At 44.2% G+C, this 26359-nt stretch overlaps 2 protein-coding genes across 4 annotated transcripts in view; one reads left to right on the top strand and one right to left on the bottom strand.

Moving 5' to 3' along the window:
* The first annotated feature begins 9183 nt into the window (after positions 1-9183).
* On the top strand, positions 9184-23291 carry KIAA1191 (KIAA1191 ortholog). Of its 2 annotated transcripts, XM_069476141.1 has the most exons (9): positions 9184-9348; positions 10386-10493; positions 10785-10871; positions 13536-13714; positions 16601-16727; positions 18851-18975; positions 20983-21089; positions 21282-21424; positions 21538-23291. In XM_069476141.1, the coding sequence occupies exons 3-9, from the start codon at positions 10844-10846 to the stop codon at positions 21744-21746; spliced, it is 918 nt and encodes a 305-aa protein (XP_069332242.1). In that variant the 5' UTR covers positions 9184-9348; positions 10386-10493; positions 10785-10843; the 3' UTR covers positions 21747-23291. The 2 variants fall into 2 exon arrangements, with proteins under 2 accessions (XP_069332242.1, XP_069332243.1); XM_069476142.1 differs by lacking the exon at positions 10386-10493.
* A 96-nt stretch (positions 23292-23387) lies between these two features.
* The window catches only part of SIMC1 (SUMO interacting motifs containing 1), a 78410-nt gene continuing 75438 nt past the window's right edge, over positions 23388-26359 (bottom strand). Inside the window, exon 9 of one of the 2 annotated variants that reach the window (XM_069473904.1) lies at positions 23388-24217. In XM_069473904.1, coding sequence (XP_069330005.1) covers positions 23955-24217 — 263 coding nt within the window. In that variant the 3' untranslated portion in view covers positions 23388-23954. The remainder of the gene's footprint in view (positions 24218-26359) is intronic. The other variant, XM_069473903.1, reaches the window with a different exon arrangement.

The raw sequence follows: 26359 nt of genomic DNA, 5'->3' as shown, positions 1-26359 counted from the left end.
ATATATTTAGCTGTCCATATGATTTCTTTCTATTTTTAGTAGAGACGGGGTCTTGCTCTTGCTCAGGCCGATCTCGAACTCCTGAGCTGAAACAATCCGCCTGCCTCGGCCTCTCAGAGTGCTAGGATTACAGGCATGAGCCACCGCGCCTGTGAGCGCCTTATTTCCTCTCCCATATTTTTCATATCTGATTCTATACAGTTTGTTCTTCTTTACGATTTTTTGTTTTTCCTTCTTATTTCCAAAATCCTCACTTTTTTTTTTTTTTTAGAATAATATGTGGATTGCTTACTTTAAATTTCTGGTCTACCTGGTCCATTAACTCTACTTTGCCTGGATAAGGTAGTCTTATATGTTGTCTTTCTCTTGTAGAGTGTGTGTCCCTCAGTGTGAGCTCCTAGTTCTTTGGGGACCAGCTTCCAGGGCCAGTAGTGAGGGCCTGGGGGAGGGAGAAGGGCCCAGGTTGGAGCTTAAACCCTCCCTGGTGAGTTGGGAATGGGAGTGTCTGGTGTAACAGCTTAGGCTCTACCACCTGCTATCCTGAGCAGACAACTGCATCCTTGGAGAACCTCCCTATACCTCTCTCTTCCCAGGTAAGACTAGAAGGTGCCACCTACGGTTGCTAAACCTAGTGCCTAGGGTATAGGGAGGAGGGAGGGGGAGTGGAGGCAGAGAGGCTGCCCCAGTGCATGCCAGTTCACTCGCCTATTGTTTGTTACTGACTCCCCCACTCAGCCTGGAGTAATGGTGTGGTGATAGCAGCGGGGCTGCCGAGGAGGAGCTGGGGAAGAAGACAGGGCACAACTATTTGAAAACTCCTAGGGGCTTGACTTCCTTCCACAGAGCTATGTCCTCTTCTGCTCTGGGCTGCCACCGCCACCCCCAGACCAAGCCCTCTTCTGGTAGCCACAGGCAGGTCTCACAGCTTTTATGCCAGTTTCTTGGATGTGTCAACTTCCCTTTCACTCTCAGGTATCCCCTGAGATACCTGGGACTGGCTCTTGCTAGTTCTGTCATCTTGTCAGCTTATCTCCATCTCAAGAAAGAGGAAACTGAGGCCTGGAGAGAGGCAGTGACTTACCCAAGCTCATATAGTGAATAAATGATGCAGCTAGGGTTTGAACCAGGTCCACGTGACAGCACCATGGTTTTAATATCCTGAGTTCTCCTTTACAAGTGCTAAAATCTATTACTAGGTCCAGCCGTTATGTCACACTTTTTTCTGATAGCATGAAACTCAGGAGATTGGCTCTGAAGTTTCTCACACCCTCCTCAGTTGGATTCTAGGATGTTTTAATTTCACGGTCGTAGACAAGCTCCTGAGTTTTTCATCATTTTAATAATTGGCTCTTAATGTTTTTAAATTTTAAAATTATGAAATGTTTTATTTTAATTTTTATTTATGTATTTGTTTTTTAGAGACAGGGTCTTGCTACATTGCCCAGGCTGGTCTCAAACTCTTGGCCTCAAGTAATCCTCCTGCCTTGGTCTCCCAAAGTGCTGGGATTACAAGCATGAGCCACCACATCTGGTCCAAAATTATAAAATATTTTGAACAAACATGTTCAGATACCCATGTATTGACCTCCAAGATTAATAGTTAACATTTTGCTATTTTTCTTTCTCTCTTTAATTAAAACAATTGCAGACACACCTAAAATGCTACACCTACCTCCAGAGATAACTATTATCCTAAAGTTGATGTGTATCATTCCCATTAATATTTTATGCTTTTCTTACATGTGTATTAAAACTTTTTTGTATTTTAGCAATTTATATAGATGGTAATATACTGTTATCTTTTAAAAAAAATCCAACATAATATATTTGAGATTTACCCATGTTGATACACAGAGATCTAGTTCATTCATTCCTACTATTGTATAGTATTTCTTTGCATGAATAGATCACAGTTTACTACTCTTCTGCTGTTGAAATGGTTGGACTGACTGCACGTTTTTGCTGTTATAAAAAATGATGCAATGAAGTTTTTTATACGTGTCTTTCTTGAGCACATTTGCAAGAACTTTTCTAGGGTATATCCCAAGGAATGGAATTGCTGGGTCATTCCTTTCATATATCTTTGCCTGATATTGTGCCAAATTGCTCAAAGTGGTTGTCCTCATTTATGGTTCATTCTAGAAACATTCAGAGTTCCTATTTCTCAGTATCCTTGCCAACATATGATATTATCACACATAAATTTTTTTACAAATTTGATGGAAATGAACTTATATCTCTTTATTTTCATTTGTATTTTTCCTCTTTTGGGTGAGGCCGAACACCTTATAATATGCTTATTCACCATTCAGCTTTCCTCTTCTGTGAATTGTCTGTTCACATCCTTTGTCCGCTTGTTTCATTAGCAATTTTGATGAGTATGAGTTTATTGCCTCTCTCTGTCAGAAGCCAGGTTCCATGAGGGCAGGGACCGTGTCACTGCTATATCCCCAGCACGTAGCACAATCTCTGTCCCTTAAATACTGATCAATCTGTTGAGCAGGTGTTGACTGCATCTGTTTGCTGGCACCTACTGTCCTTTCCAGACCCTCCCTGCTTTCCTAGAGAAAATGCTTCTCCTGTCCCAATCACCAGATTCCTGGGGAAGCTGACATTTTCTAATGTTATCATGTCTTCCTGGACACAGGCGATTGGCCGAGGTGTGCAGAGCATTGTCCCAAGCCAGGACAGGCCTTCCTTGGGGTTTTTAAACTGGTGGGGCCAGTCTGCTCTTGGTGGAAGTAAAGCTCGAGAGCGATCAGCAGTCGTGTCCCTGCAGACACCGAGAGAGAATGATGATAACACGAATAGATGAGAAAGAAAATTTGAGTCTCTGGTTTCAGGTATTCATGAGGGACTCCGTGAGCTAGGCTGATGGAGTTGGGTTTCTCTCCTTTCAACTAAAGGAGTCCTGACTAAGTCACCTTACGTTTGAATCTTTCCCAATATTTTTTCTTTTAAACCTTTATTGTCATAAAGGTATCCTCATCTTTCATATCTTTTCTATTTAATAAAAATCAAAAATTATGTGAGAGTAGTAAACCCTTATTGTCGTCAAATCCTAGCTGGGAGCAATTTTAATGTGCAAAGAAAACTAGTCTTGGAGTCAGAAGACCTGAGCAGGGCACACAGCATGGTGGTATCAGCAAGATCTGGGCTCAGATTCTAGACCCACCACTTATTAGGTCTGTGACCTTAATCATGTCACATGACCTTCCTGAACCTCAGTTTCTTCAACTGTAAAATGAGGATAATGGTTGTGGCAGACACAGTTGGTAGCCTACCCAACAGTTATTCTTCTCTTTTCTTGCTAACAAAACCCCAATTTTTTTTTTTAGTTTTTTATTTTTTTGAGACAGAGTCTCGCTCTGTCACTCGGGCTAGAGTGCTGTGTCATCAGCCAAGCTCACAGCAACCTCAAACTCCTGGGCTCAAGCAATTCTTCTACCTCAGCCTCCTGAGTAGCTGGGACTACAGGCGTGCACCACCACACCCAGCTAATTTTTTCTGTTTTTAGTAGAGACGGGAGTCTCACTCTTGCTCAGGCTGGTCTCGAACTCCTGACCTCGAGTGATCCTCCTACCTCGGTCTCCCAGAGTGCTAGGATTATAGGCGTGAGCCACTGCGCCCGGCCCAAAACCCCAATTTTATTTATTTGGCATTTTCTCAGCCCCTGAAGAGGGGACTGATTTAAACTAAACTCATTGGAGCCTTTTAGTGTCCTTGGTCAGTGTTGGTTTAGGGGTGGGCATCTGGCTCAGTTCTAGCCCAAGAGATGTTAGTAGAAGACTACTACGGCCTTCCGGGAAATATTTTCTTCCCTACCTGCACAAAGTGCTGTCTGGTGAGGAAGCTATGCTTTGTGAGCTGGAACGGCCACAGTGCAAACACAAGGTGAAAGCCTGAAAATGAAATCCAACTTGCTGAGGAAAAGCAGAGTGGAGGAAGGAAAGAACATTCGTCCTTGAGGTCATGGAGCTTCTAGACTAATTTCAAAGAAAGATCCACTTTCCTCTAGACTCTTTGGTAAGCAAACAACAAATATTCTTAGGCCTCTGCTAGTTGGATTTTTCTCTTACTTGCAGCCAAATGCGTCCTAACTGATATAATGATCCCTGTGAGTGAGGAGTGTATGTAAGAGCATTTATCCTCACGCACGGTGAGGCATTCACGAAATGTTGCCTTCCTCTCTTCTTGACCCTTCATCACACCCACTCTACTAGACCCAGCCCTGGGTGAATCCAACAAGGCTGGGCCTGCATCCAGATTGTTAGGCTACGCTCTGGAACATCACACAAATAGGCAGATCGGCACAACCGTTTATTCATGGTTACGAACCTCAGTGGGTCCTCCACACTTTTAAGTCAGTCTTTCTTCCTTGCTCTGAAATGGCAAATTCAAATCACCTTCATGGGTCCTCCTTCTTTGCCCTCAACCCAGACCATACCACCTCATCTCCTCCTACTTCAAAGACAAGAAAAAGCCACCAGAGGAGGTCTTGTCAACCTACTTCCACCAAATTCCCTGAAACCTTCCTCCTCTCCAAAGCCAGCATTGGGCCTACCCCAAGGGTAAATTTTAGATCTCCTCTGGCTCTAGTCTCCTTCTTTAGAGGGTCCTACTCAAGTATTCTACTCAAAATATTCAAATGTACTCACTTCCCATGTTAAGTATATTACTATATCATTGCTGTAAAAAATTTTAAATAATTAAAAAAACTTAAAAAAATTATTTAGCTACAAATAACTTGTCTAATTTACAACTTTCTGTGTTTTTTGAGGACCACTAAGGTGCTCACTTATTTATTTAAAAAATTGTATTATTATTATTATTTTGAGACAGGGTCTTACTTTGCCCCCCAGACTAGAGTGCAGTGGTAGGTATCATCATAGCTCACTGCAGCCTCAAACTCCTGGGCTCAAGTGATCCTCCTGCCTCAGTCTCCCGAGTAGCTGGGACTACAGGCATGGGCCACTATACCTCATTAATTTTTCTCCTTTTTGTAAAGATGAGGTCTTGCTCTTGCTCAGGCTGTTCTCGAACTCCTGGCCTCAAGCGATTCTCCCACCATGGCCTCCCAAAGTGCTAGGATTACAGGCGTGAGCCACTGCCCCCAGGCGGATTTATTTGAAGATGAGAAAAATTCTAACTCCCAAGCTGTTTTCAAATGTAAGGTCATTTTTATAAAAATTAAATGTCATAAGTAAAATTGATGTAATAATATGTTGTGTATACATTTAATTAAACATATTAATTTTGATCTGCAGTTTTCTTTTTTTACAAAATTTAGAGCTAATAATTTTACTTTTAGCATGCAAAAGATTTTCCTGGGTCTCTGAAAAGCCCTAGGCCCTAGATAATTGACCCAATGCTGGGTGCCCCCTCCTGCCTCTCAGGGGTTGAGTAACCCTTCCCTCCTCTGCATCTTCCACACCTCCTTCTGCTTCTTCCCAGCTGCATTTAAATATGCTTATTTATGCCATCCAGAGAGACTCCACCGTAGCCTAACAAAATCCCTACCTCTATATGCAGGCCAATTCCCACTACTTTTCTATCTGTCTCCTTCCTACCCCACCAAAGCCCAACCGCAGACTTTGTCTACACTATGCCTGTTTCCAGATGGCCCCTCCCCACCATGGCTCTCAGGGGAAGGACCCAGCTCCATATCTTGGTTTATCAAGCCTTACCCAGTGTGGGCTCTGCCAACCTCAAAGACCCTGCTAACTGTCCTACCCTCCAGCTCCTCTTTCTCTCAGTTCCTGAGACACAAGCTTTCTCCCACCCTGGGGCTTTTGCCTTTGCCCTGGTGCTCCATGTGGAGCACACTCTCCCATTCACTTCTTTGCCTTCATAACTCCTAATTTCCCTGGCAGTCTCTCCTGATGTTCCAGAGTGAGTCAGGCCCCCATTACATGGCACCTGGTGCTATCACTTCATGACATGTGACTCACTGTGGTTATTCACTGTCTTCTTTTGGGGAAGAGACTTCAGGAGCTCTGAGTCACTGTATGAGTGTGCTAGGGCTGCCATAACAAAATGATATAGACTGGGAGGCTTAAACAACAGAAATTTATTATCTCACAGTTCTGGAGGCTGGAAGTCCAAGACAAAGGTGTTGGCAGGTTTCTGAGGCTCCTGTCTCTGACTTACAGATGGCTGCCTTCTTCCCGTGCCCTTGCATGACCTTTCCTCTATGTGCGTGCATTCCTGGACTCTCTTCCTCTTGTTGTGAGGACACCAGTCATATTGGATTTGGGCACACTCAAATGACCTCATTTTAATTTAATCACTCTTTAACGACCTCATCGCTAAATAGTGCTACATTCTGATGAACTGGGGGACTGGGCTTTCAACATAGGAACTTTGGGAGACACAATTTAGCCCATAACAGTCAGGGACTATGTCTTCTTTCCAGTATCCCAAGCACCAAGTGCAGTGCCTAACACAAAGTAAGACACAGAACATTTCTTCTCTAACCAATTGCCCCAGACTAGCTGCATGACATTGGCCTGGTTCCTGCTGTTCTTGCACTTTAGTTGCATGATCTGTAATATTAAGCTGGAAAAGCTGAGCTCTATGGCCAGTCTGATAGTTAAGTTCTATCAGCTCTAGCTCAGCATTCTTAAGTTAATTTCTTTAGTGAAGTCTTTCTCCCTCACCACTACAGGGAAGTGTTAGTTCCAGTTGTTTCTTCGCTGGGAATGTGCCTTCAACTCTCTTGCCCCAGGAAAGTTAAAGTGGAGAAGCTGAAACCAAGAACAGCCAGCTGCCTAGAGTCAGCTCATAGCTAGTCACTTGGTCACAGTGTCCAGCAGTGAAACTATCAGCTGGGCACTCAGCCTTGGGTTTGAATTTCAGTTCTTCCATTTCCGGGCTGAGGTACCTTTGCCAAGGTCCCCTTGAGAGTGTTACTTTTTCCTGCTACCGAATGGGCAATGGACATGGATAATTCCGGAGCATTGCTAGGTTGAGTGCCTCATCTATAATGATACAGGAGGCAGGCTACCAGGCAGAGCTCCCAGAAATGCAAATGCCACACTTAACAACCAGCTGAGTGGCTAAGCTCTTGTCTGCTGATGGATGGGTCATGAGAGCACAACAGACCTGTCTAGGGAGTGGACCTTTCTGAGGGCTTGGGCTACTAGAGAGGGCAGATGTCTAGAGGAAGGCAGGTGGGCAGGATTCTGTCCCACTCCTTGGCCCCTCCCCGATGAAGCAGACATGTAGGATTATGGCTTGCAGAATGCAGGACTGCTAGCTAAGCATGTAACTGGACCCTGGGCAATTCCAGTTCTCCAGGCTCCAAGTTCATTAAAGTATGAAATGCCCAAGGAGATGGGAAAAGATGATTCAGAGACAAAAAGTTTTAGAAAATTAGTTTCCTTGTAACTGTACGTTGTAAAGGCAACCAGGTTTACTACTGGTCAACCATACACAGGGACCCTTGATTGCTGTCTGCCAGAAGATAAGAACCATACAGTCAGACCTCAAAGCCCACCTTTCCCACGATGCTGCCACTCTTGGGGAAATAAAGCAGCTGTGCTCAGAACCAGAACCAGGCTTGGCTGAGAAGCAAACCAGAGTCAGGAAAAGAAGCACAGAACAGGGGGTAGGGGGAAGACCTAGTGCCACAAGATATCTCCCACAGGAGCTGGGAAAGATGGCCTGACCTCAGGCAGCTCAGGAAATACCCTTCTCAGGCCTTGCAGTTCTGTCGTGACTGACTGAATCCCCCTAGCTAGAACAGGAAGCCTATGAAAACAAGCCATTTAGCAAAGCAGTTTACTTCCAAAGAAGGCCGGTAAGGAAGTCTAGGCTTTAGGAGAATTAACTCTCCAAATAAAAAAAAAAAATAACACTCATTTAAAGGGGAAACCCCCACAAGAAAGCCAAGATTAAAAGTTTACAGTTAGTCTATTCTTTGTGGAAAACAGCAATTTTCTCACGCGGCTACTCTTCGCCAAGGTCATGACATTGGTACCACAAAAATCAGGGATAAAGTTATTTTAATCAGACAGTAACTTCCAGGAAAGGCTTCAGTTTTCAAGTATTTGTGGATAAGAACTAAATGAGATGATCCTGCCTTATGATTTATATAAGGGTGCAAAGTGCTATTTTCCGCCTTCTGAGTATGAGATGTGATATGCAGCCCTTCCTCATGGTGAAGGCATAAGGGGTCACTTTGCTTCCACAGAGGTTAAAAATATAGCCTATTTTTAAAAGCTCTAAATAAACAAAGTAACACTTTTAACACACGGATCACACTGCAGTGTAACTGTGCTATTCATAAACTAATTGTAGAACTTATAAAAGACTTTAATTCGTGCTGCACTCAGGCACCCGGCTCTGGAAAAGGCACTTGTGTTTAAAGTTGCATGAGCAAAGCCTCTCAGTCCTGCCAGTATACCTGGCAGAACTCACATGCTGAAATCTAAACGTGAGCTCCACCCTCAGCACCCACAGTCCTCCTGAGATGAGCCCTGATGGCAAGCTTGGGACTGGGGTGGAAAAGCGGATGGGCCTTTGCAATTTCTTCCTCTGCTTCAACTTTTTTCCTTTGTTCTATTTGTAAATCCTTCAGGGAAAAGAGAAGTCTTCCTTCAGGATGTGACATCTGCGTTGGCACCTCTCCAAGCCTCACTTTCCTTAGCGTAAAAGGGAAATGATACTAGAACTTCCTTACCTAGGGGAGGCAGGCGCGGTGTGCTCCCCCTTCTGGTTCAGCTACTGGTATAAACCCTGCCTAACTCAGCTGTTCTTGGAAGATAGTGCCCGCTCACTGCACCGCTTATTAATCAAAGAGAATTCTCAGCTCTCCCAGCCTCAGCTTCACCTCCGTGAATTGGGAAAAACAGGGTGACAAGCGCCGACATTCGGCAGCCCTTTTTGAGCCTTGTGGACTTGGGTTTGTGGGTGTCACTTTACTATGCCATCTCCACCTTCTCTCAACCAGTCACGGCCACAGGCACAGAACAGGCGCTGAGGAAGTGGTGGTAAGGGTAGCTTTTCTTTTCGGAGCTGGCGGATTCCACCCACACTCGCAGCCCTCGCAGCCAGCTGAGGTTGTGGGGCCTCCCGATCGCGAACTACAACTCCCGGCGCACCCCGAGCGCCTCCTGGGCCGAGTCTCGCGAGAAGTGCCGCGCTCTCGGGAGGCTTTACCACCGAGGCTGCCCGCCGGCCTCCAGTGTGCCCTGGCGGGTACGGGGGCCTCCACTGTGGCCGCCGCTCTCACGATGGCTTGGGTCCAAACTGCGCCACAACCTTTCGGGAGACGTGGGTCCTCGGAGCCACTTTAGTGTCGGACTTTGGGCTGCAGGCAGCTCCGCGGCGGCAGCACGAGAACAGGTGAACCCCAGATGGCGGGCCTGGGCCCTTCCCGGGGCTGCGTCTTCTGCCCATCTGGGGGGCGGGGGGCGGTGCGCTTCCGGGCCCTCCGCTGCGGCCGAGCCGGGGCCCCTCCATGCCTCTCCTCTCACCCTTACCCTGGCTCAGAGCTCGGCCGGGCCGTCCCTTGGCTCACTTGCCCCGCTTGCTTGGGTCCACCTAGTGGGGCTTTCTCTCTGCTGCTGATGCTCTGTAGCCCCGGTACGGGGCTTCTCCTTCCCTTCGTCGGACCAGCGCAGCCCAGCACCTCCCACTCCTTGTCCTCACCCTCCTCTCTCGAGCCCCCGCCTTGCCCTACCCTATGGCTTGTGCCAGGCCCTGGCCCTAATCTTCTTAGTCTTTCTTAGCCTCCAGGGGTGGGAGGGACTGTCGGATCAGACCTAGCCTTTCAAATCCTGGTGGCTTTGACTGGTGTCTTGCGAAGGAGAGGTGTGAGGGACGGTGAGGGCTGCGGGAAAAGGGGAAGGGGATGTATCAGGGCGGAGAATGCTCCCTGGCCCGAAAGGGTTTGGTTTTTGCGATGCTCTTTAGTGAAGAACTAAGTGGGTTGCTCTCTGAGCTGTATCAGAATAGAGGGACAGTGTAGCAAGCTGAAAAGTAAGCACAGTAACTTGGCTTGCTCAGGGCCTTGTTTTAACTCCTCTGTGAAGTGGGGATGAAACTACCTGCCTTGCAGATGGGCCACTTATCTGTGACCTGGGACAAATCACTTAACGCCTCTGATTTTTAGTTTCCTTCTCTTGAAATTTGGGATAAATAATGCCTGCTCTGCTGTGTTGCTGCAAGAGTTAAAAGACAAGCTAAAACGCTATAAATATTAGTTAGTTTTCGCAATAAAGAATGAATTTACCTACTCTAGTATCTAGGCCCTTGCTGTGAGTTAAGGAAATGAGTATAATACCCCTTGCGAGGTTGTTACGGGGAATAAAAGAGCGTACGGGAATGTGTTCGGCACATTCTGAATGGTTGTACCAATGCTGGTTGTTTATTGTTACTAGAACCTCTGGATGGACTCTTCCCGGGAAGGTTTGCTAATTTGCAGCAGCTGGACAATGTTCCTCATTAACATCTGTCTGTCAGCATAGTCGTCACATAATTTCACTGTGGTAAGGTGACTTTTTCACCATGTATAGTGTCTTAGCTTTGTTTTCTCACAGGGGTTAAGATCAGCCATGGGTGTGGCAAGACCTTGACTTTATCCTATTTTCATTGGCATGTTTGTCACTCACTGGCTCCTGTGTGTATGTTTTAACTTTGTAAACAAGCCATAAAATTCTGTGTGCCTTCTCCTAGGGGAAGCCTTGTGGGGAAAAAACTTGTGTTCCTGTCAAAAGAACAGCTTTGGAGCTATTCTTTGGTGTTTACCATAAGAAAATGCCCTTTGTTATTTTTACTAGGTGGCAGGGACTCAGCTCCGAATTCTATATACAAAAAGCATCTGGATCCCAGTCTTTCAATGGCTTCAAGACAACCAGAAGTACCTGGTAAACTTAATTCTTTTTGGTCAAGTCATTTAAGCTAAATAGAAACCATTTTATCTGAATTATATATTAATGGTTACTCTCTGCCACCTGGTGGCTATTTAGACTTAATAGATTGTCATCTGTTAAATAATCTTCTTAACCACCCAGCTATGGTATGAATCCTTAAAAGGAACAATCATTTCATTTAAGGCTATGACAAATTTGTTACTTTTCTACTGGGTAACAAATAAGAATTTAGAATAAGTTGTATAGTTCTTGTTGTATGTTCCAAAGTGATTAAACTCACCTTTTTTGGGGGAGTGAAGGTGGGGTGGGATGGAGGTCTGGGCAAAAAGGAACCAGCCTTTAATGGCAGATTGAATTTAATCATGAAAATGCTCACAGCAACATTTTAGGGAGTCAGTTTCTGAGTTACTGAAGTCATTAATTCCTCCTTGAATTGTTTTATGGGAAGAGAAAGTGATTTTTGAATAATATCTGAATCATTCAATTTCTAATTGTCAGTAAAGTGTGATGATGAAGAAAGGTGATGGTACCTATTTCTCAGAGTTGTTGTAAATATTAAACATAAAATATGTGAAAATGTGAGTTAAGAGTTAGTGATGAATATGCATTTGCTGCCCAGAAAAATTTCTGGTCTCTCTTTATAGGAATATATTTCCTAGTGAATATTAGTTGACTTTGTTATTTTTAGCATGACTACTGGGGGTGTCTTTATGTTTTAGAAACTGCTCCCAAAATAGGTGGGTTAATAGAAGTCTCCCTGTTCCCCCCAGTGTAGATCAGATCCGTCTATAGTCTCTAACATCATCAGCTTGTGTTGTAGTTTGTCTTTCATTGTTGCTGTGATTACCACAAACTCTCTGTAACCATCCTGAGTCACAGGGTTGTACTCATTAGGTTAATGTTTTGGAATGTTGGGAGCATGGAGTGTTGCATGCAGAGTGTGAGCGCTGGCTTAGCTATGTATCTCAGTCCCCAGCCCATACTTGCTAGCTGGGTGATATTGGGCAAGTCGCTTAAGATCTATGCCTCAGTTTCCTGAGCTGGAAAATGGGAAGAATATGTGCTTAATGAAGACTAGATAAGATGAAGGACATGAGTGCTTAGCAAGGAGGAGTATTCAGTGATTATTTTTGCTTGTGTGTTTTGAGATACAATGCACATACCATAAAATCTACCCATTTAAAATGAACAACTCAGTGGTTTTTGGTATATTCACAAGGTTCTCCAGACGTCACCACTATCTAACTACAGAACAATTTCATCACCCCCGAAAGAAAACCTCATACCATTAGCAGTCACATCTCATTGCCCCTGTCTCCAGCCCCTGGCAACCAGTAATCCTCCTTCTATTTCTATGGATTTGTTAGTAATTATTATTAATAGTAATAGTAATGGTAGCTTCTTTGTCCCTTGCTGTTTAAATGAAGTCTTTTGTGGTTTTGGACTTAATTGCCAGGCAAGTTGATGTCTTAGTGCAGTTACATAATTTTAGCAACAGGAAAATGTCACCTTGAAGGCAGGCTCTGGACGTGAGTTCTAATATGAAAGGATTAGCAAACCAAACAAAATGAACTTGGCTCCCTGATCTGGCACAGCTAAGAGTGCCCTTGAAGGGAGGTGCCTGCGTCATAGTGGGACAACGGGCAGTCAGTTCCAGTGGACAGGAACAGCAGGGTCAGCTAAAAGTGCTTTGTGAGAGTGGTTGTCAACACTTTCTGTGATGGAAATTGGCTCTGCCAGATGATGCATTTCTTGTAGTGCTGTTGTTTTCTTTGGTGAGGTAGGGAAGGCAGAGGGTTTGCCGTCAGGCAATGGGCAAGCCCCAGCTAACCATTTTCTTTATGAACTTGGGCAAATCATTTTACCTCTAGGCCTTAGTTTCTTCATCTATAAAATGGGAACAAGAACTTCATATTCTCATTCTTTTTTTTTTTTTTTTTTTTGAGACAGAGTCTCACTCTGTTGCCCTGGCTAGAGTGCCGTGGCGTCAGCCTAGCTCACAGCAACCTCAAACTCCTGGGCTCGAGCAATCCTTCTGCCTCAGCCTCCCCGGTAGCTGGGACTACAGGCATGCGCCACCATGCCTGGCTAATTTTTCTGTATATATTTTTAGCTGTCCATATGATTTCTTTCTATTTTTAGTAGAGACGGGGTCTCGCTCTTGCTCAGGCTGGTCTCGAACTCCTGAGCTCAAACAATCCGCCCGCCTCGGCCTCCCAGAGTGCTAGGATTATAGGCGTGAGCCACTGTGCCTGGCCTCTCATTGATTTTGTATCCTCAGTCTTGCATGGATTGAGTCTTGGTATTCCAGTAGGGTGTGGCTTTTTTGAAATTATATAGGTTTGGGTTTTGATTCCAAACTGTACTTTGAAGTTGTGTGACCATGCTCAGGTAAATTTAAATTGAACTACAGGTTTCCTAAATGGCAAATAGTTTGGGGCTGCTGAGTGGGTTAAGTGGAGAATCCAAAGTGGTCAAGCATAGGGGAAGGGATGAGTACTATTATCTTTCCTTGACTGGCTTAGCTATTCCAGAACAAGCTATTTTTTTTTTTTTTTGCTCTGTCCAGAATAAGTGTTTCAGGGTTTTCCCTCCTACAGAAAAGCTGCTAGTATGTTTAGTTGCTGAACCCATCTTGACAGGTGTCTCTGTTCTTAGCACTTGAGCCTGGTGGGCCTCTAGGCAAGATGTCCCTGCCCATCGGGATATGTCGCCGGGCATTCAGCTATGATGATGCCCTCGAGGACCCTGCGCCCATGACTCCTCCTCCATCGGACATGGGCAGCATCCCCTGGAAGCCAGTGATTCCAGAGCGCAAGTATCAGCACCTCGCCAAGGTACCTGACTCTGCTGGCTGCTTCTGGCAAGCTTGATCCCTTTGTTCCCCTTCCTCTGCTCCGGAAGCCTTCAGTGGATCCCGTACCCTTAGAATTGGGCAGCAGCCACTCCCTGTGTATGTTTTCTGTGCCTCAGCTACAGTTGGTGTGTCTTTTTTTATTTTTAATTAAAAACTAGAATGGCCATGTCTTTTACCTGAGACTCTTCTGTACCCCCACCCCCTATTCCCCACTTCGTTAAATCCAAGCTTGTTAGCACAATCTGGTTCTGCATGATCTAGGTCCTGTTTGCCTCTCCCCAGCCCCGCTACCCAGTGATCCAGCCATGCAAGTTACCTAAGAATTCTTGCACTTCATAGGCTATTTTCTGCCTCCAAGTCTCTGCCTCACACTGCTGGGACTGCTTAGGATGTTTACCATCCATCCTATACTCTGGCCCTCCGCCCTCCCATTTGCCTTTCAAATGGTATTCTTTACGTCTTAGCTCAAATCCCTTTTGTGAAGCTTTTCCTGACCTCTCCATCCTCCTGATGATACTATCACTTTGAGAGTGATAACTCCCTTAGTGTCACAATCCCTCCATTACTTTGTTACCTTCCTTAGTTCCCTGAGGGCAGGGGCCATATGTAAGTTTGTACTCCATCTGTAGTACCTAGCAGAGGGCCCAGCGTAAGGTAGATTCCAAAAAAAGTGTTCATTTTGTGACTGAGGGGAAAAAATCAGTTTTCTTTAACACATGCTGTGCTTTTCCTCATGCCGTTCCTCCTGCCTCGATGGCTTTTTTCCCATGGCTGTCCTCTGTAGGAGCTGCCTCCTTCCCAAGGCCGTTTCTCATACACATCGTGACCTGCCCTCACGGTCCTTTTGTGCAGTTTGGTGTCCAGGTTCCTGTGTGCTGGCTGTAGTTGTGTTGCTGAGGCCCATGCTTCCTGACTTCAGGACTCTCACCTCTGACTCTCCAACCACCAAGAATACAAGAAAGGTCATACTGTTGCCTGAATAAACTAGGCCTGCCAAGTTCAGATGAGGCCATTTAACCTGCAGCTATGGTTTCACTAGACTTTGAGCTGCATGATAGCTCAGGGCCGGACAGGAAGTCCACAGTGAGGGTCTGCTTAAACAGACCTGAGTGTGAATCCCAAATGACCTTGGGCACACGGCTTTCCGGCTGAGTCACAGTGGCTCTGCTCTGTCTGAGAGAGGACAATACATTATGTCGTAAAGGCGTTGTGGAATTAAATAAGATTTAAGGGCTTGGCACACGCTATGGTAGGTGTGTAACCAGCATTATGACTGCTGGCTCCCAGTTTAACTTTCTCTTAGTAGAGCTGTATTTGATTCCTTCTAATGAGTTTTTTCCCTCCAATATGCTTTCAGAACAGAGAGCTCCTTTCTAAGCAAGCATCCCCTACAGCTCTGGGGGAAGTTCCCTATATCAATTATCTACTGAACTATGACCCAGTCAGTTGTTGAGGAGAAAATGTTCTACGTAAAAAGTAGTGGAAGTGCTAGGAGAAAAGGCCCCCACAGCCTGCCTGTGATGTCAGAGCAGTGGGCCCGGGCGACTAGAGCAGGAAACAGGCAGGGCTCCTGGCGGTGCTTCCAGGGGCGGCACATGGTTTTCATGTATAAAAGCTGCTGGTCCCTTCACAAGGCAGTGAATGGGCCTCTGGTTTCCTGTTGTGCCTCAGCTGGAACAGCTGACGATTTGGAACAACTGCACTCTTTTTTTTTTTTTTTGGAGACAGAGTCTCACTTTTGCATGGCTAATTTTTCTATTTTTAGTACAGACAGGGTCTTGCTAAGGCTGGTCTCAAGCTCCTGAGCTTGCTCAAGCGATCCTCCCGCCTCAGCTTCCCAGAGTGCTAGGATTACAGGCGTGAGCCACCACATCCGGCCAGGAACAACTGCTCTCTTAAAGGAGAGCAAGTGAGTCAAACTGGACTGATTACGTTCTTTGGCCCTAACTATCCACGTGTTGGGAATCAACCATCTTCCAAGTAAGGAAACGTGGGTTCAGGTTTTACTTGAGTCAGGTCACAGCTGAGAAGTATAAATTCTATTTCGTAGTAAGGCTACAACATTTCAATATTCTGTCACCCTCTTTTCTGAGCATCTTTCTTAGTTGCTCTGGAGAAGCAGAGGATAAAGAATAAGGCTCATTCTGTCCTCCCTGCTAGGCCTGAGCGTGGTGTCAGGTGTTTAGAGTACAGAAGGTGGATGCTCCCAGCTCTTGCACGTTAAAGATCAGGAGCTAAGTAGATTGTTTGTTTTAAAAGACTGTTCCTTGGACCTTTAGAGCAGTGGTCCTCAAAGTGCGGTCTCTGGACCAGCAGCAGCAGTGTCACCTGGGAATTGGTTAGAAACATAAATTCTTGGGCCCTATCCCAGACCAGCCTGGACCTACTGAATCAGAACTCTTAGCGGTCTGTGTACTGAGCCCTCCAGGTGATTCTGATGCTTTGACAAAGTTTGAGAACTACTTAGTGAGTGCTCTGCTTAACTAAGTGAAGTCTAGTGTAGTGGTCAAGTCCTCACTAATAGGTGTTTCTCCTGCATTCTTTGTTTTGCTGAGAATGAGAATCTCGTACATTCTTATGAGCATAGTACTATGGTATATTGCATGGCCATAGGATGGGAAGGTAGACCTCAGACCTTCAAATTCTGACTTTCCACTTTTATAAATCTAAGCTATTCACATGTCTTTCATCACTGTTATCCATGGTGACAAAATCTAATGGGGTGGGGATGACCAACTAACTGCCCCCTTCAAATAATTCCTCACTTTTCAGATTAAAGGTATTTCAGTAACTTCTTCCCCACAGGAGTAAGTTTAGGTGTGTGACGCCCCTGCCCTGCTCAAGTGCTTCCTTGCCTCTCGAACAGGTGGAGGAAGGAGAAGCCAGTGTATCCTCCCCTGCCATGACCCTGCCATCGGCTACCGACAGTACGGACAAGGTCCCGGTGGTGAAGGCTAAAGCTACCCATGTCATCATGAATTCTCTGATCACAAGTAAGCGCTCTTCACCCTCAGAGCGGAGCGAAGGAGGGGCAGGAAGAGTTTAGGCGTCCTGCCTCCCGTCCGCGGATGATTCTGCAAACCTGCCTACTCAGCGCGTCCTAGCAAATGGCAGTTTGGCTGCTGACTCCACCTCAGTGTTGAAGCTCCATTTAGCTGGAAGATGTGACAAACATTAAGCACCTCAGCTGATTTAGGTGCCTTCTTGCTGCTTTGTTGATGTCTTCCCATATCTGTCACTGTGGTCTTGGGCAAGTTGTGTAACTGTAGAGACTGTTTCCTCCTTTATGAAATGGGGACTCCAGCTGGCAGGCTGAGGCTGAGGTGATGAGGATTAGGTGGCCCGGTGTTCAGCGGCTGGGAGCTGCTGCCATTGCTGTCTCAGCTCTGCTGGAGAAGGCAGCACACCGAGGCATCTCTCATTTGCCCTACATATGCATAGACTTTTAATTAAACCGCTCAAAATTGGTCCACCGGGAAGAGGACCAGGTTTTTGGTGCCTCAGATGTCGTTAAGAATATGATTGGTCCTAATGAGGCCTGACATAAGAGAGCCTGCATTTTTTTTTTTTTTTAAAACCTTACAACAAGTTAACCAAACCTCTTTGCTCTGGAGGGCCATTCTAACTGTGGTGGGAAGTTAATGATTATTAGATACATACTCTGCTTGTCAGCAGTATGCCCCTACTGGGTAAGGTACATCGAGGTTCTTCTTGGTTGGCTCATTGTTGAATCAGAAGCCCTTGACTTCAGGGCATCACTTTGTCTTGGGCAATTCCTAGAGAACCAAAAGTCCAGACTCTTACTTTGGTTTTTGCTTATTTACACATAAATGCACCTTTTGAATCAGCAACTCCTACTTGTATTTTGCAAGATTGAGAATGTGTTCTAGCAGTGTTAGAAAACTTAGTCATTGGTCTTTTAGCACAGTATAACTTCTTTATTGAAAATACAATTTACCGACGCCACGGCACTCTAGCCTGGGCAACAGAGTGAGACTCTGTCTCAAAAAAAAAAAAAAAAAAAAGAAGAAGAAAATACAGTTTACCAACAGTTCAGAATATTATAACACCTCAACATACCAGTGTTAGATACTTACTTGGCTTATTCACTTCCACATATATGCATATTTTAATATAATTCCAGGTATAGTAGACATACCATTCTGTTTTTCTCAACTAATATTAATACTTAACCATGTTGCTATCGTCTTAACTTTTAAGAAAAAGCTGCATTTAAGATCCTCGTATTGGTATACCGTAGTTCATTAAATCCTTTCTCACTTTGTAAATTTTCATGTGACCGACTACCTGGTAAGACTGGAAAAAAATCTTTATGCATTTAGGTTTTTTCTCTGTTTCTATTTCTGATAAAAATACTTCCTTAGAAGAGGAATGACTGGGTCATAAAATGCATCTGGCGTCTAGACTTCCGACCCACGGCTGCCCAGTCCTACATGTAGTTTGTATACAGATTAAGCAGGCGGCCAGCTGCCGTTCGTTCCGCGCTGGAACTGACCTGCTGACTGAGCTAACCGGTCAGAGAGGACGAATGTGGAGTGCAGCGTGTCAGCTGTGCCGGGCCCTGTGACGGGCCATTTACACAGCAGCAGTGGTGGATCAGAGGACTTTGGCTAGTTCAAGGCAGGCTCTCTGGTTTGAGTCTGGTTGGAACCTTGGTGCCATCTAGCCTGAATGTGCCCAATTTCTCTTTGGGAAAAGTTTTTGTGTGGGTGACGAGGGGGTGAGTCTCTTGGAAAACTTTGTATTTGGAGAATCTTTACTGTCTGAATGTCAGCTACCTTCTCTAGGCTGCATTTCTAAATACAAAGACAGTGTCACAGTGCACAGCTAAGAGGAGTGTTCACCTGGAGGTTCTTCAGCTATCCCTTTGGGCATAATCTGTTCTTTAGCTTGGTGTGAGGGAAGGCTTCCTTCTGGTTAGAGAACCATTGTGTGAGGTTAGGAATTACTGCTATAATGCCTCTCTGGGCAAACAAACCCTCCTTGGATGGTCGGTGTGGTCTCTTGCTTCTGGGGAGAACAGCAGCTATCTGTGTTCTCCTCAGTTTGTGGTGGGAGTAGGGATGGGCATGACTATCATTTCCTCTGTCCCTAGAACAGACCCAGGAGAGCATTCAGCGTTTTGAGCAACAGGCAGGGCTGAGAGATGCTGGCTACACACCTCACAAGGGCCTCACCACCGAGGAGACCAAGTACCTTCGAGTGGCAGAAGCACTCCACGTAAGCTGCTTTCTTAGGACCTTCCAAAAAACAAAACCGTCAGCATTCATGGCTTGAAATGTGGCTGTGGTTTAGAAGTTTCCAGCTCAGCTAGCTGGGAGTGGCAAAGAGTGATTGGAAGAAAGTTGGGCCAAGGAATTTAGAACTGGGTTAGTCCCACCGGTGGTGGCACTCCCAGGCTGCAGGCTCCTGAGCTCTTAGCCTTGTAGTTTTTGTTTCTTCATCTATAAAGTGGGGGTATCTGTTTTGCTTACTTCTGGTTAGAAGGATCAAATGAGATTGTCAGCTTATTTGTGAGTACTTTATGAACTATAAAGCAAATATGGATGGTTTCATGTACCACAGTGATTGACCTTGAGCGAGAGAGAAAATTGGGCAGTTTTAACAGAGGTAACAGTTTAACTGGAAAGGAACATTATATTTAATTTTTAACAAGTTAAAATCAAATGTGGAATTGGAATGTTTTTGCTATTTCATTTCTATAGTGAATGAATAATAATTTTGGTAAGGTTAATTTAACGGTAAGTAAATATTTGAGTGAATAGTTTCAAATAACTTTCAGAGAATACCACTTTATACTGAATAAGGTTTTATAATTTGTGAAGCACTTGCATTCACTTAATCTTCACATTGATCCTTTGAAGCAGATACTATTCTCCATAAGTGAAGAAAATGAGGTCCACGGTCATATATGTAGCCAGTCACAGTACCGGGACTCAACTGTCTCCTGATGCCCTACTTCCTGTTGGTTTTTTCCTCCTCCTTCCGAAGTAGTCTGAGAGTCTGGCTACTGAAGGGGCACCATACAGCTCGGAAATTTGGACTGCCTTCTGTAGGCAAGGATGGGTCATAACCCAGCCCTGTTACAAGCTTTATTGTAAGAGTTCTGCTGGGGTGTGAGGAGAGCACGGAAGGCAGGGAAGGGCATGATACACAGCGTATGGAAAGAGGGATGAGAACACAGATCTAGTGGCCTGGGGAAGGGATATAAGACATGAGCATTCCACATGATTCTTTTGCAGGCTAAGTTTAAAAACCACTGCTATAGGGGATCAGAGTTGGGCTGGTGGCCAGTTTAAACTCTCAGACAAGACATGCTTCCAGAGAGGGGTACTGTGTCAGCTTTTGACACTTAATTGAGAACTTTCTAGGATAGGTCAGTTAGAATCCCATTTGAGCAATTCACCTTATTGGATGGTAGGGCTGACTTTGGTTGGCCTGTTTTCTGCATCTTGCCCACAGGAGTACAACATGAGGACAGCTGAAATGCTAGGGGTACCTAGCCCCATTTTATAACAGATTGTCATCTTACATAAATTGGCATGGTGAGTGTTGAGAAAATTCAAACATGATCATGTGTTTGGAATGTAGCTTGGACTAGGCAGTGGCATACTAGACATGGAGGGTAGAGCCTTGCTCTAGAACTGAGACGTAGATTTGCCTCTCCCCTCCTCGACTGCTAGTCTGTTGAGGTATGTTTGCAATGCTGAGGGACCCCTGAGTAGCTGGTTAGGGGAGAGGAGGAGAGACTGCGGAAGTGTTCAGCTGAAGCGTAGCATGCCTGAGTCCTGGCTTTGAGAGACTAGGGATGGCCGGGTGTGTGCATGGTAGGAAAGGCAGTGAGAGAAGAGCTCAAGGCCCTGCTTAAAAGGCCAAGAAGGCCTGCAGCTTGCGTTCTGGCTCTTCCACTTCACTGGCTGAGTGCATGTGGGGAAATTACTTCACTTTCCTGAAACTAAAAGCTGCAGTGTAGAGCTTTTAATACAGAGATGTTTACCACATGTTGTAGGATGAATACCTCTTTTAAAAGATGGGACTCCATCTAGTATGGCAAAACAAAGGGAATATCTGTTATATCATCCAAAACCATTCCACCTATGGATGTTTTTTCTTGTGCCTAAAGTTAGAATGTGAACCAAATTGTTTGTGCCCAGACTCAGCTGTTTAGTAGCTATTTTAGATTTGCAGTCATTTTTAAAAAGTCTCTCTTTTTACCCATCTGAACAGAAACTAAAGCTACAGAGTGGAGAGATAACAAAAGAAGAGAAGCAGCCTGCGTCAGCCCAGTCCACCCCAAGCAGCACCCCTCATTCTTCCCCTAAGCATAGGCCCAGGTGAGCCCTTCCTGTGACCCCTGAGTGTCACTGTGCTTCAGGGGGAAGCTAGTGCTGAGGACAAAGTTGTACTTAGGCCTTTGGTTTCTGAGTGAGAAGGACTAGTTCACAGTTCCTACTTTTTGGTGTGCAACACTTCTAAGGGTGTGGGAAAAGAATATATTAGTATATGTTTTATTCTCTCTCTTCCAGAGGCTGGTTCACTTCTGGCTCTTCCACAGCCTTACCTGGCCCAAATCCTAGCACCATGGATTCTGGAACTGGGGATAAAGACAGAAACCCATCAGATAAATGGAGCTTCTTTGGAACAAGACCCCTCCAGAAATATGATTCAGGTAAGGGCAGTGCCTTCAAAAATGGAAGCAAAGTGGCAGGCATTGTGTCATGTCATAAATCAGGAGCTACCTATTAGTTTTGAAATCATTTGCTCTCTGGTTTACCTCTGTAGGAAGTTTTGCCACACAGGCCTACCAAGGTGCCCAGAAACCCTCTCCAATGGAACTGATCCGAGCCCAGGCCACCCGAATGGCTGAAGATCCAGCAACCTTCAAGCCACCCAAGATGGATATCCCAGTGATAGAAGGGAAGACACAACCCCCACGGACCCATAATCTCAAGCCCCGTGACTTGAATGTGCTCACACCCACTGGCTTCTAGAGCTCTTTCTGTTCCAGGGATTCTAGAGCCCCACTTCCCTTTTACCTTGGCTCTGACATAGGAAAAGTATATTTTTAAAAAACCTCTTAAACTAAGGCTAGACCTGAAGACATAATTGGTTTTTGAGAAACATTAGTGCAAACTTTGCCCTTGTTGTGTGGAAGAAGCCATTTTGTACTGCTTTAAAGTTAGATTAGGCCGGGCGCGGTGGCTCACGCCTGTAATCCTAGCACTCTGGGAGGCCGAGGCGGGTGGATCGCTCGAGGTCAGGAGTTCGAGACCAGCCTGAGCAAGAGCGAGACCCTGTCTCTACTAAAAATAGAAAGACATTATATGGACAACTAAAAATCTATATAGAAAAAATTAGCGGGCATAGTGGCGCATGCCTGTAGTCCCAGCTACTCGGGAGGCTGAGGCAGTAGGATCGCTTAAGCCGAGGAGTCTGAGGTTGCTGTGAGCTAAGCTGACGCCACGGCACTCACTCTAGCCTGGGCAACAAAGTGAGACTCTGTCTCAACAACAACAACAAAAAAATAAAGTTAGATTAAATCTCAGCAATGGTGTATGGGGGACTTGATGACCTATTTTTGTGTCATTTACCCTAGACAAGAATTTGATCATTGCTTACTAGGTAATTAATGTTTGTGCTGTTCTAAAAACCAGGCTTCTTGATTCTTTTACCACTATCAATGTGAACACTGACAAATCATGGCATAGAGGTGCTCACTGACCAGTTTAGACAACTTTGGGCCTCTTGACTATACTGGTGCTGTGTACCAGCCTTGTCAGGTAGGTGGGCCTAAGATCTGTTTTTGAGACCTGGGTACAGTTAAAAGCCAGACTTGGCAGGGACCTCTTTCCAGGCTGAAATAGGAATTGTCTTGCATTTTGGCATGCCCAGTAGATCACTTTGCCTTTAGCCAGTTCTTCGTGTGGTACCTCTTGGGCCAGTGTCATTGGAGGGATGTTTCTTTTTTATGTCATAGAACAAACACTAGTCTTGCATATCCTTTTTTGCACTTTAATGTGAGATTAATTTAACTCCAATTTGGTTGAAAACTTCCTAAGGGAGAAAATTCAGTCTACTGATTTGGTATAGATAAATGGATGTTAAGTAAAGATGGTAACTACAATTAGATTATAGTCTTGAGTTCATGTGAAAGTAGTGTCGCCTTATTTTAATTTCCTTGTTCATCATCAGGTCAGGGCCTGAATCTTTTTTGGGGGGAGGAGATGGAAGAATTCAAAATTGTCTATATGAAAGCATTTGTCACCAGAATGAGCCTCATTCCTTTATGCAACACATACCGTACTGAGGATAGGAAATAGGGAAACTGCCTTTTTATGCTCCTCACTCTGTACATGTTCAGTCATTGTCTTGAGCCCTGTCTCATACTTGTTTTTGTTTTGGATAGTCTTTTATCTGTCAGTACCTAAGGAGCTGACCTTTCCATAGAGATGCCCTGGAGTCTATAGTTATCAGAACAATTAATTTATTTGTGTCTTCTGTTATGATCTCCTGTTTGGACAATAAAAATCCTTACTACTTTCTCAAGTGTGGATATGTTTTTTTTTGTCCTTTTAAGAATACTCCATTCTGCCTATCGATACTCATGGAACCTAAGCATGGTAAACTTGGTATTTTGAAAAATCGTTGCCTTTTTATTTTATCCTTTTAACATCAAATGTTTTATAACACACTCAATCCTTTTATTTCTGCCCCCTTCATTACATTGGATATTAACAGACTGGCCACAAAATTCATAGGCATTATAACAGGTCTAGTACCGAATATTTGTGTTCCAGTAGGGAAAACTGAATGTCTTTCTCTTCAGAAACAGGTTGTTGGTACCTTGAATGACATAACATTGATGTATAGAGTTTGTTCAGCAGAGGGATTCTTTTCTCACATCTGGAAATGTTAAACATAGAGTGTGTATAGTATTACCTGTTTCAAAAAAGTATAGATAAATAATTTATTAAAAAATATATACACCTTGTATATTTAAGCCATATTTGAGAACAGGTTAGGCTAGGATTTAAAAAAAAAAAAAAAGATATTTACTAAAGAGAAAGTTATTACAACCTGTAGGTAAATAAGATAGGTTTGGTCCTGTAAGACTGACTACTTTTCATACTTTTAGAGCTTCTAAGTAGTTGCAGATAGAGTTCAGGAGGTATTCTTGGTGTGCAGTGCTTGGAAGGCCCTCAGGAGCTGCTCCAGTTCTTCTGAGAGGGCTCTGCATCAGGGTTCAAGTCCGCGGCATAGAAGAGGAGGAGCTTCAACAAGTGCACTTTGTCTTGGAGCTGGGGGACGAGAGGTTCCCCCAGCATCTGGATCAGGCGGCTGCGGAAGGCCTCGATTTGCTTCTCCACGTCCACCACTGTGATGTCATCTCCTTGCTGGGGCTTTGGCTTAATCCTTTTGATTATTAAGTCTTTTCGATCAATCACTGAACTCCGTAAGTGCTCTGAAAGAGGAAAAAGGTCAATTGCTCTTATCTGCTTTTTATTCCTTTATGACTTAAGAAGATGAAGTCCAATTTTAGTAGGTAGGGTCTTAGCAAAGACTTACTGACTAGCTACTGGGATACAAGTCAAAGACCATGTGAGTGCCCGTGGTGGTAACTCCATTTCTAATATGTCCCATGTTCTTGGTTCTCCCTGGTCCTCAAGAAGTTTTACATATTAAAAAAATTAAAAAAAAAATTGCATTTGGTTTTAGTTTTTTACCCTTTGCTGATTTAAACAATGAACCTGTATTAAACAAACTATATTTCAGATTAATACAACCACTCAGAAAAAAATTCAAGTGAATTTTGAATATCTTTAGGGAGATTTCTATGAAAAGAACTGGAAATATTGAACTTAAGTTTGTGGTACTGGTTTATTGTGACTCAGTCATTTTGTATGTATTGTAGGATAGATAAAATGAATATATTTCTGTCATTGGGAACAAGGGTTCTCACTGGGAGAAGAGGAAGAATCCTACAGTATGAGAATAGGCTGGGCATGGTGGCTCACGGCTGTAATCCTAGCACTCTGGGAGGCTGAGGTGGGTGGATTGTTTGAGCTCAGGAGTTCGAGACCAGCCTGAGCAAGAGCGAGACCCCGTCTCTACTAAAAACTAGAAAGAAATTAGCTGGACAACTAAAAATATATATACAAAAAATTAGCCAGGCATGGTGGCGCATGCCTGTCATCCCAGCTACTTGGGAGGCTGAGGCAGAAGGATTGCTCGAGCCCAGGAGTTTGAGGTTGCTGTGAGCTAGGCTGACCCCAAGCACTCTAGCTAGCCTGGGTGACAGAGCCGGACTCTGCCTCAAAAAAAAAAGAATAGAAATTGAGGTACCAGTATAAACTTGTTTTAAAAAAATTACATAATTTACTAGCTCTGTCATCATAAAAGGCCTAGAAGCAGAGACACCTCAATAGCAATCAGCATACCTGGCACCCAGACCTTGGTTTCTAACTACCATTTCCATTCAAATAAATCAGAATTTATCTGGACAAAAGGCTGATTTCTAAGACCAAGGCAAGAAAGTTACAAGGTGAACCTGAAACACCTTTCATAAGAAAGTAAGGGAATGCTTTAAAAACTGACGGAGACCTGTCAAAAGGACTTAGGAGCCAACTTGAAGGCGGCTCCTGTTGGTCACACTTTGGACAATGTGGTCATAAAATGACAAAAATGGATTATTTTAACACATTGAACTTTAAAAATTGATACACTGTGATAATACATTTAATTTTAAAAACTCCTAAGCACATAATAAAAAAGAGGGGGAAGAGGAGGGAAAGATCCTTTTTCCCAAAGGCCAGTTAAGAAACATAGAAGGTATAACTAGAAAGAAAGTCACCACTTTTCAACCTACTACTGTATTTGATTCAGGGAAGAACCATCAGTGGATGCTAAAACCATTGAGTGAATGGCTGAACAGGATATTCACGGTCTCAAAGTTTCACCTTCTGGATTACTTACTATTAACAAAGGGAAAACAAGGGAGAAGTCTGATAGACACTACTTTAGCCAAATGACCAAATGTAACATCACCACTAATGGAAACAAAATGACATTGCCTTTTGATGTCACGCACTGCGAAGGAAGGTGTATCTTTATTTAGTGTTTTTGACAAGAGTATTTAACATGAATGTGATCATGTGTAAACAATTAGACAATCCCAATTAATGGAATATTCTACAAAACAATCGGCCTAGATTCGTCAAAGATATCTGTGTTATGAAAAACAAATAAAGGCTGGGAACTGTGCTAGACTAAACGAGACCAAGAGTATGACTGCCAACTACAATGCTTCATATTTGACTAGATCCTGGCTCAAAACAAAATCAATAACCTACAAAGGATATTGGGACACTATCAGATGATATTCTATCAAGAATATCCTTCTTCTAGGGAGGTATATGCTGAAGTATTTAAACAGAAGAATTATGATGGTGCAACTTATACTTTCATCCGTTTCAGAAAAAAATGTACATAGATGGATCAATAGACAAACCAAATGTGGCAAAATGTTAACAGCTAGTCAATCAGGGTAATGGGTTTATGAATGTTCATTGTACTAAACTTTTGTAGGTCTAAAAACGAAGATACT

This window comes from Eulemur rufifrons, chromosome 7 (genome assembly GCF_041146395.1).
Source record: "Eulemur rufifrons isolate Redbay chromosome 7, OSU_ERuf_1, whole genome shotgun sequence".
NCBI lineage: Eukaryota > Metazoa > Chordata > Mammalia > Primates > Lemuridae > Eulemur > Eulemur rufifrons.
This window is presented reverse-complemented; position numbering and strand designations above follow the sequence as displayed.